This window comes from Eptatretus burgeri, chromosome 6, assembly GCF_056783735.1.
Source record: "Eptatretus burgeri isolate ZD-2024b chromosome 6, Ebu_testis_v1, whole genome shotgun sequence".
Lineage (NCBI taxonomy): Eukaryota > Metazoa > Chordata > Myxini > Myxiniformes > Myxinidae > Eptatretus > Eptatretus burgeri.
In genome coordinates this window covers 5,637,043-5,651,790 of record NC_140966.1, presented here as the reverse complement: position 1 = coordinate 5,651,790, position 14,748 = coordinate 5,637,043, and the positions used below count along the sequence as shown (strand labels likewise).

At 44.1% G+C, this 14,748-nt stretch overlaps 1 protein-coding gene across 4 annotated transcripts in view; it reads left to right on the top strand.

Moving 5' to 3' along the window:
• Window positions 1-14,748, top strand: part of LOC147024172 (tyrosine-protein kinase receptor Tie-1-like) — a 145,113-nt gene that overhangs the window by 70,454 nt on the left and 59,911 nt on the right. For 3 of the 4 annotated variants that reach the window (XM_085883826.1, XM_085883827.1, XM_085883824.1), the window contains exons 12-14: window positions 5,177-5,476; window positions 8,974-9,270; window positions 13,901-14,058. In XM_085883826.1, the coding sequence (XP_085739952.1) occupies window positions 5,177-5,476; window positions 8,974-9,270; window positions 13,901-14,058 (755 nt within the window). The remainder of the gene's footprint in view (window positions 1-5,176; window positions 5,477-8,973; window positions 9,271-13,900; window positions 14,059-14,748) is intronic. The other variant, XM_085883825.1, reaches the window with a different exon arrangement.

The window sequence follows — 14,748 nt, the reverse complement described above, 5'->3', positions numbered from 1 at the left end:
GAATAACGTGATAAAATGACCAATGTCTGTCAACCAATAACGACCAATAACGTCTGTCAACCAATAACAGGACACGGTGCTATGACGCCACGAATGACGTCACAATTAATGTTTATTTATTTATTGCACGATTGATGTCACAATTCTTCTTCTTCTTCGTTTGGTATGACATCACAATCGACGCTGGGGACCTGAGTATGTGCCTTTTCAAGGTTTGATATTAAACTTGATATTAATATTATTGGTTTGATATCAAGGGGGGGAGAGAGGGGGCAAGAGAGGAGGTGCGAGTCTCGGGGGGAGAGAGGAGGGCGAGAGAGGGGAGGTGAGAGAGGGGGTGTCACAATTCTTCTTCTTCGTTTGATATGACTTCACAATTGACGCTGGGGACCTGAGTATGTTTCCCAGGTGTTTCCCAAGTTATGACCATTTATGATACGGTTGGTCCGATCTAATTGAAACAATGCCCCAATCTAGTCGTCGTTTACGAGAGCGAAGGAACGAAGCTGCACATACTGGCACGCACCTACGGGCCCGCACTAGTTTAATTTAATTATGATAAGGTGATGAGGCACTTTAATTCAGGTGAGCGGGCCATGGATATTGCACCTGATATGGCACTTGCTCCGACCACAGTGAGAACGATTGTTAGACTTGCGGACAAAATTAGAGCTTGTGGCCAAGATGTGACGCATTTGATTTCAACCAAGGTGACACGTAGTAGAAGCAGTACGATGGAGCGAATGGAGAGACTTGTCCGTGTGGATAGAGGACCAAAACAAATGGAATATGAATGGTGTTTGGAGGAAGGTTTGGCCGGAGTGCATCAAGGACTTCATGGGATTCGAACCCGAGCTACCCACACTGCACTATGAAATCGCTGAGATGGCCAATGAAGTGGGATTCCATGAAATCACCGCAGGAGATGTTGAGGAGTTGCTGAACTCTCATAGGGAGAGTTTGACCAATGAGGACCTGATGGAGCTTGACCAACGACGGGCTGAAGAAGCAACAGAAGAGGACCAATTCGAAAGGGTTTTCACGTGTAAAATTCTTTCAAACATCCTGAATAAAGTTAATGAGGCTCTAGATGTTGCGTATAGAAATGATCCTGACTTGGAACGCAGCACTGCAGTGAAAACAATGGCGTTGAATGCTTTTCATGCTGCAATGAGCTCTACAAGGAGAAGAAGATGACCAGACCACTCTCTCTCTCTCTCTCTCTCTCTCTCTCTCTCTCTCTCTCTCTCTCTCTCTCTCTCTCTCTCTCTCTCTCTCTCTCTCTCTCTCTCTCTCTCTCTCTTGTCCCCCTTACCAGTACACTGGTACTCATTTTGCCGACCTCGGAAGGATGACAGGCTGAGTCAACCTCCTGGTGTATATTCATTCAGCGGCCAATGGGGCTTGAACTCAGGACCCTAGGATCCCAAGCTGCCACCCCAACCACTAAGCCAACACCAGGCTTTCTCTCAACTCAGCCTGAACCTTCACCACATTCTGGGGGTGACACTAATAACCCCACTACCTCTCCCCCACCCCGAGCATCCCCCTACCGACCCGACTGATACCACATCAGAGCAAAGGCATTCAGTGGCATCAACGTGACCGACATTAGCTCCGAGATAAGACTAGTGAGTGTTAACTTTTTTTTTTTGTTCATTTATTTACGACCTGTGGAATGTTTCTCAGATACAGTATATATTATTTTAGCATCTATATTCTGGATATCCATCTGCATTATGCTATCGATGATGCAAATGGAAGTTATGATTGCAGTTATAATGTCGACAGAACGCATCCCCCCATTCATACATGCAATTCAATGAGAAATTAGACCCCACTTAACATCGTTTCGCTTAACATTGTGTTCTTCTGGAACACATCTACAACGCTAAGTGAGGTATACCTGTATGTGATTGAGCCATCATGTGAGAGAGGGAGACAATCCTCTTCTCTTCTAACTTACGGACTCTTTCAACAGCAGGCACTTCATAACTGATAAGAAATATTGATGAATTTCGGGAATGGTTTGAGTAACTCTCTACCCTAAAGTTCTTCTTTTATGACCCTACCTGACCTGTCATCCGCATTCCTTGGATTGCTTATGTTAAACTAATAACCGAATCTTTATTGAAATAGTGAAGTTCAAATTTTCCATTCGCCAAAATAATTACCCTTTCTGTGTTCATCCAATCTTGCGGTTTCCTCCAATGTTTTTCTATCTTCTCATCCAAACTCTCTCTTCCTCTTATGTGGTGACTTCAATTGTCATCACGCCAGTTGGCTAGGTGTGGGTACCTCTCTCACCTGCCATGGCACCTCAGCAAAAGCTTTCTGCGACTCATTGGGACTGACTCAATCGGTCAACTTCCCGACCCGGATCTCAACCAATGGTACTCCATCTCTTCTGGATCTGATTTTGACAAATTTCCCTGACAATATCTGCTGCTCTTCCTTCGCTCCAATTGGTTCTTCTGACCACGTCCTTGTCAAAGTGTACATCTCTCTGGCTGTTATCAGAGAACCACCTCACCGCCGTCGAGTCTGGCATTTCACTCAAGCCGACTGGCAGGGTCTCCGAGCAGCCATCAAACTTACAGACTGGTCTCCTATCACTACTTTCTCAAACATCAACTCATCCTGGGAATTCTTTCAAAGAAACTTGCTCTCCCTCATGCACAGATTTATCCCCTCTCGTGTTCAGTTGTCTTACCCTTCCTCCCGCCCTTGGTTTACTAAAGCTTGTGGCGAGGCAGTTGTCCTGAAACAACTTGCCTTTGCCTCATGGAAAGCAAACCCAACTGAGGGCAATCTCAGTTCTTTCCACAAAGCTCGGAACAAGTGTGTATCTACCCTCAGGAGAGCCAGAAAACAACATCTTTCTCATCTCAAGTCTGAACTCTCAAACCTCTCTCCCTCCTCAAAATCCTGGTGGCGTTTAATCAAATCTGTTTCTGGTGTATGTTCCCCCTCCATCCCCTCCCTTACCTCAAATGGCCGCACTGCTGATTCCACACGTGATAAAGCTGAATGTCTAAACTCGGTGTTTGCAGCTAAATCTTGTGTCCTAAACCCATCACTATCTCTACCCACTTTACCCAGTCGCACCCAACTGTCCCTGGACTCTGTATCCTTTTCTCCTGACAAGGTGGAGAGCTTGCTTTCAAACCTCGAGCCAGATTCTGCAACCGGTCCAGATGGCATCAGCCCACGTGTCTTCAAAGCCTGCTCTTCTGCTCTTGCTCACCCACTCTCTGTTCTATTCACCCTCTCATTTGCCCAAGGTCATCTGCCATCTGCTTGGAAATCTGCTAACATCACTGCCCTGGATAAAAAAGGTGCAAAAACAGATCCCTGTAACTACAGACCAATCAGCCTTCTCCCAATCATCAGCAAGGTGATGGAATCCATCATCGCCTCAGATATGAAATCCTTCCTCTTCTCCAATGGCTTGATTTCCAATCATCAATTTGGTTTCAGACCAGGTCACTCTACCCTGGATATGCTGCTTCTGCTCTCCCATCAATGGATGGAGGTCCTCAATGCCAGACAGGAAATCCGAGCCGTATCCCTGGACATATCACGTGCTTTTGACACAGTCTGGCACCCTGCCCTACTCACCAAACTCTCTTCCCATGGTATTCAAGTCCATCTCCACTCATGGCTCGCAGACTTCCTCTCCTGTCGCAGTCAACGTGTGGCCCTAAATGGAGTTCTTTCATCCCCTCTTCCTGTGCAGGCTGGAGTTCCTCAAGGTAGCGTTCTGGGCCCTGTTCTTTTTCTGGTTTTCATCAATGATCTCTCGGACTCTCTGGAAAATCCTCTATTTCTCTTTGCCGACGACTCCACCCTCTGCCGTACCATCTGTCATCCCTCAGACCGGCAAGCAGCAGCTTCTTCACTCACTGCAGATCTGGATAAAATCACAAACTGGTCCAACACGTGGAACATGTCTTTCAATCCAGACAAATCTCACACTCTCACGATGTCTCTTCGAAAGGACCGTTTACAAAACCCCCCCATCCACTTTCTCAACAATCCTCTGGAAGAAGTCTTTTCTTTCAAGCTTCTAGGTCTCACTATCTGCCATGACCTTTCCTGGGAAAGTCACATTTCCAACCTCGCCTCAAAAGCCAGTCGCCGACTGGGAATCCTCCGTCGTGCTAAGTCCTTCCTCGGCCCTCTTGAGCTCCTGACCACTTACAAAGCTTTTGTCCGTAGCCTGATGGAGTACTGCTCTCCCCTCTGGGCTGGTGCTCCTGCCTCCCACCTTTCTCGGCTTCACGCTGTCGAAACCAGGGCATTTAAGATCATCGGCATCTCCCGCAATGAAGCTGAGTCTTTGGGCCTCTCACTCAATCACCGCAGGTTCGTCGGTGGTCTTTCTGTCTTCTACCGACTCCTCTCCAGCCTTGCCCCCCCCTGCTCTCTCTGCGATTTGTCCCCACCACATTTCCAAGGGCGCTCAAGGTCCACCAACAACCCCCTTCTGGTAAAACTACCAAAATCACGAATCACTGCTCATCTTCACTCTTTCATTCCTCTTTTTTCCCGCCTTTGGAATAAACTTCCTCACTCTATTCTTTCCCATTCTTCCCTCCAGGCTTTCAAAACAGCTGTTCACCAGCACCTCTTATCTTCCCCCATCCAAATCCTCGATCTTTTCTACCCCCGATAATCCACCCAAGCCCACTTCCTTCATTTCTCCTGCTTTCCTTCCTGAAAGTCCCTGAAATGTCCATCTTCTCTTCGCCATGTTCCCCGTCCCATCCCCATCCCTCTCCCTTCCACAGTTGACCTAATGTGTCTGTTCCCCACTGTTTTGTCCCTTCCACTCCCGCCCCTCTTGTCTCATGCCTCCTTGCTGTGAGTTGTGTGTTAGCTCTCATACGAGCCTCGACCAAGGTATACAAAAAAAAAAAAAAAAAAGTCGTGGATCATCATCAGCATATCCATAATATCATACATTCTGGCAATTATTGCACTTCTTTCTTGTATTTGTTTGTCTAAATATCTTATTCCCTTCCACTCCTTTGTTTTTACAGGAGACATCTATTCTCTATTGTTTAGCTTTTTCATGATCAAATTTTGAATATATGAAAAAGAAGAGCAATTTATATGTATGATTTATTTTCTTGGTCAGTAACTTGCTGTGGATAATGGTTCTACCGATCAGGTCCTGCTGCACCGCAATCTGTGAGGGTCGTCCTCGTTTCTCCAACATCATTTACAGTTTCCTGGAAGCCTCCAGCCAGAAAGAGTTCACCTCTTTCTGGCTTCCTGGTGGAATGGCGACACTGGCAGTCAAGTGTCCTGACACTCGAGTCACCAAAGCGTGCTGAGGTCCGTGGAAATAGCACATCCATGCTTGTTCAAGATTTGTCGGAGGGTGCTCGCTACAGGGTGCGAGTGTGTGCCCACTCCAAAACACTTGGAGAATGGAGCTCACCAGAGTTTGTGGTCATGCATAGCCGAGGTGAGGTCACTACCGGTGGTAATTGAAAATACAAACTGGCATTCGGAATTATTCACTTGCAATACGACATCGGTGAACCACAAGTTAGAATCAGCCAGGCCCTTAACTTATATTAGGTCAGCCTGTGAGTTAATTTCACGATTTCATTTTTTTTTGTATACATAGTCGAGGCTTCCTGGAAGAGCTAATGCTTGTACACTGTATGGATCAGATATGCAACAGGACAAAGGAATAGCAGAGAGAGTGAAAACACCAACTGCAGAGTTTAAGGCCAAGATAGAGGAAGACTTGGACAAACAATGAGTGTGAGAGGAATGGGGGGGGGGTAGGAAGGTGGAGATGATGTATGCAGTGGACAAGATGGATACAGAAGGAAACTCTCTGGAGGGAAAACTGGAAATTTAGAAGGAGGAAGGCTTTGGGTGGAGTGAGAGTGAGGGGGGAGGTTAACAAGGGTAGAAAAGATCATTTAGGATTGGGGATGTTCTGAGAAGGTGGTGAACAGCTGCCTTGAAGACCTGGAAGGAGGAATGAGATTGAAGAGAATGTGGAAGTTTGTTCCACAGGTGGGGAAAAAGGAGCAAATGAGTGGAGGTGAGCAGTGATCCTGAATTCAGGTAGGTCCACTAGAAGGGGGTTGATGATGGACCTTGTGTGCCCTGCAAAAACCTGGGGTGGAGACAAAGCTCTGAAAGAGCAGAGGGTGCAAGACCAGAAAGGAGGTGGTAGAAGACAGAGAGACCACCGACCTGTCTATGATGGCGAAGTGATTTGCCCATAGACTCAGCTTTATCACAGGAGATTCCAATAATCCTGAAGGCCTTAGTTTCCACGGCATCAAGCTGAGCAAGATGTGAGGCAGGGGAGACTGCCCAGAGGGGAGAGCAGTACTCCTTCAACCTGCCAATGAAAGCCTTGTCGGTGGATATGAGTTCAGGTGTGCCAAGGAAGGACTTTGCATGATGGAGGATGCCCACTCGGCGGATGGCTTTCAAGGCAAACTTTGAAATGCGGTTTGCCCAAGAAAGATCGTGGCTAATAGTGAGACCCAGAAGTTTGAATGATTGAACTTTCTTGATGATTGTGAAGAAAGTAGAAAGGAGGTTTTGCCATACGTCCTTTCGGAGAGAGATAATGAGAGTGTGTGATTTGGCAGAATTGAAAGACATATTCCAAGTGTTTGTCCAGCTTGTGATTTTGTCAAGGTCTGAACAGAGGGAAGATTCTGCAGGTTGCCTTTTTGAAGTATGAGGGATGTCACGGCAGAGGGTGGAGTCATCAGCAAATAGATAAAGGGGATTTTCCAGAGAGATTTTCCAGAGAGCGATCATTTATGCAGAGGAAAAGGACTGAGTCCAGAACACTGCCCTGGGGTACTCCAGCCTTGACATGGAGAGGAGACGAAAGGATTCTGCTGAGAGCTGCACATTGGCAACACGAGTAGAGGAATTCAATAAGCCATGTATGGAGTTGCCCTTGGATCCCATAAGCAGAGCCTTTGGAGAGTATGTCAGGATGACAGACTGTATTAAAATCATGATATGTCTCGAGAGACAGCCCTGATCCATATCTGACATTGAAGGCCTCCATTCATTGTTGGGTGAGTCGAAGCAGCATGTCCAAAGTCGAGCGACCTGGTCTGAAACCAAACTGATGACCTGAAATGAGGTTGTTGGAGAAAAGGTCGATATAATATAATGACTACTACCTCTTTAATATAATGACTACTACCTCTTTAAATGGCCTCAATGAATCCCACATTTTGTGTTTTTAGCCCAAATCTTTCATGAACCAGTTGGTCTGGCCATTCGACTGGAGCTGGTTAGGGCAGATGTTTAGAATTTCTTCAGGGTGCAGGTGTTAACTCACCTATTCATGAAAGAAATCGTTGGATCTTTAATGTCCACGAATGAGCAGTGCTGGCAGACAGATCCTTCACCAGCAGTGCTGGTGAAGTCTCAGCATGTTTCTGATGAATGACATACACATCGATGAATTTCCCTTCATGCAAAATATCCATGTAGCAGTTTATACCTGGGTCGAGGTTCAAACCCAATCTAAACCTCCCAGCCCTCTGACCCTTTGATATAAGTGGTTTTAAAACTCTTTCAGTGTAGGTTTTCAGACTGCTTTTATATTGCTGGTATATGCGAGTGGGTTTTTACAATGCTCCCTTGTTTTGATAAACACAATTTTATGAATGAGATTGCTGTTTCTCGATGAGAGTCTAATGGCCACACAGACGCATCTTCCCAACTGAAAACTTTTGGTTGTACCCACTTGAAAATTCCCATCCTGAAATAAATCTGAAGTTAATTCGCAAAAGTGCTTTTTTGGTCATTGTTTAGTGAGTTTAACACTCATGGAGCTGAATACACAAATCACACATACGCATGTACATCTATCTATAGATATATTACTAAAACTCTCATGTTGGATATATATATATATATATATATGTATATAAACATATATGTATCTATGTTCCCGAAATACAGCCAAAACAGTACACGATAGCGCAAACATTTTCAGGCCACCTTACTCACCATTCACCTCCGGTGTGCAGTATCAAGTTTCGTTCAAATCAGGCAACGAAAAAATTATTCAAAAATCAATTCCCGATACAGTCAAGTTTTGGTTTGATGATCCATAAAGCACAAGGACAAACCATGGAGAATGTGTTGATATACCTCGAGAAACCGGTGGCTGAACGATGACTCTTCAGGTAAATGCTCAAATTTTCTTCAAGTTAAAGTTTGACCACTAAATAATATTAAAATTTTGTCTTTTTTTTTTTTTTCATCAACCACTGTCACAACGGGAACCCAATGGGTTCACGGGTCGTTTAGTACATACTAAATACACAAGACAAGACTTTACTTAACTTCATACAAACACGCTGGTACCCTGGCATTAATTGGGGGAAGTAATGTCATTTCCAAATGTCAGAAGTTGAATTGAGCACTTCATCAACTACTAATGATATCACTCCTCATTGCTTGCTGAAGCACTTTCTTCACGATAATAAACAAAAATTTAACTAACGCTGTGTATTATTCCAGAAATACAAACACAATCCTTCAATAAAAAAATTATTGTAGTTGAATAAAAGGTTGAACATCATTTTGGACCCCCTATATACCGATAGATTGATATCCCTGTGTCGTAAGAGGCGACCAGGGTTGCATCAGGAAGGGCATCCGGCGTAAAGTATGTGCCAAATCACTATGCGCATCATACGGATGATCCGCTGTGGCGACCCCTAACGGGAGCAGCCAAAAGAAGAAGAAGAAGAAGATATACCGATTGATTGCATAAGAACCTCTAAAAAGATTACTTTGTATTTTTCATGAAACTCAAGGAGTTTTCATTCCTTTCCAAAGTCAAAATTTGTCTTGTATTTCCTGTTGTAACATGTTGATTGTATAATTGTTGTATTTTTTTTAATCGTTTTTCTCTAACCTCTGCCAACTTTCACATTTGCTTCCCATTACCAGCTCTTCCCCCTGCTCCGATGAAGGTGATCGTGAGCAATGTAACTGCAACTTCAATCCACATCCGTTGGTCATTGGTGGATGGAAATGGCATCACACATGTTGTGCTGAAGCACAAGGTGTATCTGGAAAAGGGATATGCTGGCAAGGTGGAGCTGGACGTGACAGATGGCTCTTTCAGTGAATATGTTATAGCAAATCTGCATCCCAATACTCCTTTTCTTGTTGAGGTGGCAGCGAGGAACAACATGGGTGAAAGTTCCCCGAATCTGATACGTGAAGTTCGGACTCTACCAGGCAGTAAGTTCAGTTTCACCATTGACTGTTTTTTTTTTAAATCACTTTGTGGTTGCAATATGCCTGGTGTTGGCTTAAACGTTAGGGTGGTGAGCTTCGATTCCTATGATCCTGAGTTCAAATCCCACTCAGCTGTTGAATTAATACCAGGTGAGGTTGACTCAGCCTGTCGTCCTTCCGAAGTTGGCAAAATGAGTGCCAGCATGCTGGTACACTGTGTCGGAATGGTGACCCGTCCAGGTTTGTGTCCAATAGCCAAGGAGTCTGCTTCGGCAACACCAACGCTTTGCACAGAGTATGGTCCCAATGGATGGATGGATGGATAGATGGCTGCACTGCCTTTGTCATCGTATATTGGCATTTGTTACACCCACATCATCTTCACAATACACATATCCGAATGGGCTTAGGATTGCATTGCAATTCATTTAGGTGATTAGCAAAAGGCTGAAAAATATAAGCATACTATAAGAATAGGGTTAGAGTTCCAACATTCATTCCAACTGTCTTTTTGGCTCGTGGGATGTGCAGAACACTTGATTTCAAGTTACAAAAATGCCTAATGCAATAATCGTTCAGCACGTGCAACTCAGGAACACTTATCTTTATAGAGGTGACACGAAGCATTCTGAGCAAATGTGAAACAGTCGTTCTGAGACACCAGTGTTTGCTTAAATGTTAGGGTGGACCATGTGGACCATCCAAAAAACACACTGATTACATTATTTAACAATTCATTGTAATGTCATGTCTATCAGAAAAATAGAGGAATCAAATCATTGGATACCTTCAAGCAAGGTCTTCTATTAGCCATATTGCAAGGCCATTTAAGGTGAGGATAGGTACTGTTTTTCTTGTGTAAAAAGTCAAGGCTCGTGGAAGAGCTAGAACACATAATGTAGCGATACAAAAGGAACAGCAGAAAATGGGGACAAACCAACAGCAGGACTGAAGAGCAAAACAGACGGAGATGGAGAAACAAGGGATGTGCGAAAGAATGAGTGGTTGTGGTGGACAAGATGGATACAGAAGCAAACTTTCAGGAAGGAGAAATTGAAAATTTGGAAGGAGGTGTACTTAGAGACACAGAGTGGGGAGGGGGACATTGGTGGAGGTTAACCGGTGGGGGGGGGAGGGTAGAAAAGATCATGGTTTTAGATGTGAGATGATCTGAGATGGTGGTGAAGAGCTGTTTCAAAGACTTGGAGAGATGAATGACATTGAAGAGATTGTGGAAGTTGGTTCCACAGGTGGGGAAAAAAGAGGAACAAATAAGTGGAGGTGAACAGTGATTCTGGATTTTGGGAGTTTCACACAAAGGGGTTGCTGTTAGACCACATGCCCTTTGCAGAAACCTGGAGGGCACAAAACACGGAAAGGGTGGATGGTGCAAGACTAGACAGGAGGCGGTAGAGGATAGAGAGACCACCGACCTGTCTGTAATCACAACATGATAAGCCCAAAGACTCAGCCTCATCATGAGAGATGTCAGTGATCTCAAAGGCCTTGGTTTCCATGACGTCTAGCTGAGCAAGGTGTGAGGCAGGGATGGTGGCCCAGAGGGAAGAACAATACTCTATCAACCTGTGGATGAAAGCCTTGTAGGTGGAAAAGAGTTCAGGTGTACCAAGGAAGGACTTTGCACAATGGCGAATGCCCAGTCGGCAGCTGGCTTTGGAGGCCAACTTTGAAATGTAGTTTGCCCAAGAAAGATGATTTCTGATATATTGACACCCAAGAGTTTGAGTGACTGAACTTCTTCAAGAGGATTGATAAGAAAGTAGATAAGAGGGTTTGACAGATGGTCCTTTAGGGGAGTGGGGGAGGGGGAAGAGAGAAAGAGAGACAGAGAGACAGACAGAGTTTGACCAGCTTGTAATTCTATCAAGGTCTAAAGAGAGGAAAGAGGCTGCTGCCTACCTATCTGAAGGGTGAGAGATGTCTTGGTAGAGGGTGAAGTAGTCAGCAAATATATAAAGAGGATTTTCCAGGGAGTCAGAGAGATTGTTGATGAAGATTAGGAATAGGACTGGGCCCAGAACACTACCTTGGGGCACTCCAGCCTTGACAGGGAGAGAAGATGAAAAGATTCCATTGAGAGCCACACGATGGCGAGGAGAGTATAAGAAGTCAACAGCTCAAGAGTGGAGTTGGCATTGGATGCCGAAGGTAGAGATTTTGGAGAGCAAGACAGGATTCCAAACTGCATCAAAAGCTCGATATATGTCCAGAGAGACAGCCCTGATCTCATGTCTGACATTGAGGGCCTCCAGCCATTGTTGGGAAAGTAAAAACAGCATGTCCAAGGCAGAGTGGCATGGTCTGAATCTGTATTGGTGATCTGAGATGAGGTCATGGGAGGAAACAACGGATTACATGACCTTGCTGATGATTGTAAATAAGTTGATAGGTCTGTAGTTAAAGGGATCAGATTTTGCACATTGTTTTTGTAAGGCAGTGATGTTGCCTGACTTCCAAGCAGATGAAAGATGACCAAGGGCAAATGAAAATGGCAGAAAGAGAATGTGCAAGAGCAACAGAGCAGGATTTTAGGACACATGAGCTCCTGCCATCCGGTCCAGTTGCAGAATCAGAGTTGGAGTGGGCCAGAAACGTCTCCACCTTCTCAGGTGCAAAACCACATAGAGTCCAGGAACAATTGGGTGCAACTGGGTAAGGTGGGTACAGAAAGCAAGGGGTTGGGGACACAAAATTTGGAAGCAAACACAAAATTCAAGTCTTCGCCCTTCTCACAAGCAGAACCGGCTGTGTTTCTGTTTGAAGTGAGGGAAAGGAAACGCCAGAAACAGACTTTACAAGGCATGGCCAGGTTTGAGAGGAGTGGAAGCAAGTTTGAAAGTTCAATCTTTTTAAAAAAAAAATTGTCAGATGGTGTTTTCTGGCTCTCTTAAGAGTGGACTAACACTTGTTGTGGCTTTATGGAATGATCTGAGATTGCCTTCAGTCAGGTTTGCTTCTCAGGAAGAGAATGCAAGTTGCTTCAGAGCAACTGCCTCACCACAGGAGTCAGTGTACCATGGGCAGGGAGAAGAGTAGGATAACTGAAGACAACATGGGATGAATCTGTGCATAAGAGAGCAGGTTTCTGTGGAAGAAGTCCCAGGAGTCCTAAGGAGTCAGGAAAATCCTGTGGGAGGAAGGATTGTGTTAAACCGTTGATGTCTAGTTTATCAGCAGTGGCCTGAATTGAGAGATTTGTCAGGTTGGAGCGGAGACCTTTTGGATATTTGAGGTCTGGACAGTTAGGGACAGGTTTGGAGGCGTTGGGAGAAAGATTCAGTTTGCAGATATTGTGTATTAAGAGATAAACAATGAAGTACAGGAAATACAGGCAGAAGGAATCACAAACAGATTGAGATACATGCTTTGGAGTTAAAAAAAAAAATGCTTTTATTTTTTGAAGTGAGGATGGGAAATAGTAGAAATTTGAGGAGGAGACTGAAAGGATAACACTTAGGAGAAAAGAAGCAAAATGGGGAACGCAGTTTTGACAGACAGAATTTACATGCCAGCTATCCGGGGAGTGGACCTGAGCCACGCAAACACGGATTCAACAATGCAGCACAACAAGGTACGGTTAAACACGGAAAATTAGTTGAAAACACAAACAGCAGCACAAGGATGAAAATATAACAGAAAAACATGACGGATCCGGTCAGGAAAACTTCGCGTTGAAGAAGTGGAAATAGCAACTGCCAATCGAACCAACATACATGCAGCAGACCTCAAACCGGTTTCGGACCTCAGAAGATGTTACCAAACCAGTGAATCAACAAAAGATAAGCCAAGAAGTTGGTGTCCCAGGATAACGACTCTCACTCATGAGGACCGCTACATTCACAAGACCCAGCTATACAATCAGTTTCAAACTACACAGGGAACTACAAACACACTCCCTGCAATGATTGCTGCCCAAGGTGGACATACCTGACATTGAGATTGCTACTTCCATGTTGGATCCCAATGTAAAAAACATTCACGACAATGCAGCGTGACATTATTCAGCATCTGCACCTCATCTGTGTCCCATGATATCGCATCAACAACAATCGCGTTTGTTTTTTTTTAGTGTGTGTGTGTGTGTGTGAAGTTATAGGTATAGGTGTATTAGAGATGAACCTCATGTATAAATTTATAAACGGGAATAAATCCCTTTGTGGGGTTCGTGTGTAAAAATTCTGACTCAACTCAAAAATGTATAGATCGTAGCATTCGACTTGCCATTCACTTTTATTGTCTTCACTATTGTCTTTACTTTTATTGTCTTCACTATTGTCTTCACTTTGTTCTTTACGCCCAACAATAACATGTTTTTCAAACTCAGATGCATGCTTTTTCTTCTTGGATCTCAATAATTAATTGATTCTAATTTTAAAACACCTCCTTTGACATGTTTATCCACCCATTGTTTTAAGTTTGTTTGTGTCATTGTTTAATTTACATCATCAATGGAAGATAGTTTGAAACAGAATTTTTTAATTATATTCCAAGCAGTGGATAAGGCAAGAATATTCACTGCAATTTATACTCTCAAGTATTATCCAGAAAAAATACATTTAGTCCTGTGCCTGATGTATAAATAAATACGACTGTATGTATTTTTGTGTCTCAGCAGATCTGAATGAGAATGAGGGTCATAATCCCCAGGGCCTCCTCCTCGCTGTCCTCGCATCGGTGGCAGCCACATGCCTGTTCGTGCTGTTCCTACTCTTCGTACTTGTTTGCATGCGCTCGCACACCTCCCGCTCTTTTGTGTTCTCCCGTGGTGATGTGAGTTTCCCAGTAGTAATCCATTCCCTAACACTCACATGTACAATGTACATGGTCACAAAATGTGTAGAGCTTTAGGAAATGAATAGAGAAATAGGGAAAGTGTTACGTGGTTTTGCACTTTTATACATAGTTTGAAGTTCATGGGTCGGGTGAGCTGGATAAGACAAAGTGGAATGGCCATGTGGGCATGGAAGCAGACAGAAAGCTTGGATTTGCTGAGAATTACAAGAAATGGTTAATTGGATGAATGCAAGTAACCTGGTAAACATGGGAAATAGTAAAGGGCTGAAGGCAAGGGTGGGGTTGCATGACCTGAAGTGATGAGTTAGTTAACAGGGAAACTTCCAGCCAGTTTACAGTGGGAACAAAGCAGGTGTCATACCTCCAGTCTCCTTCCAGTAGATATCAGTATTCTCAAGTTCTTCGTTCCCATTAATTTCCAAGGTGCAAGGTGGGTGCAACAAAACCACCCCATTGTGAATGTGCATAATTGTTGGCATTCATGATAAAGTCCTTGCGCACCATTCAGAGCTGAAAACGATCAAGAAAGGTTGTGGCTCTGTGGATTGAGGGCTTACCAGGTCATGTGATGATGAAAGCTCTGAAATATATATATATATATATATATATATATATTTTTTAATATTTCAGCATCTAACTAATTGCATTAGCTTGCGAAAAGTTCGC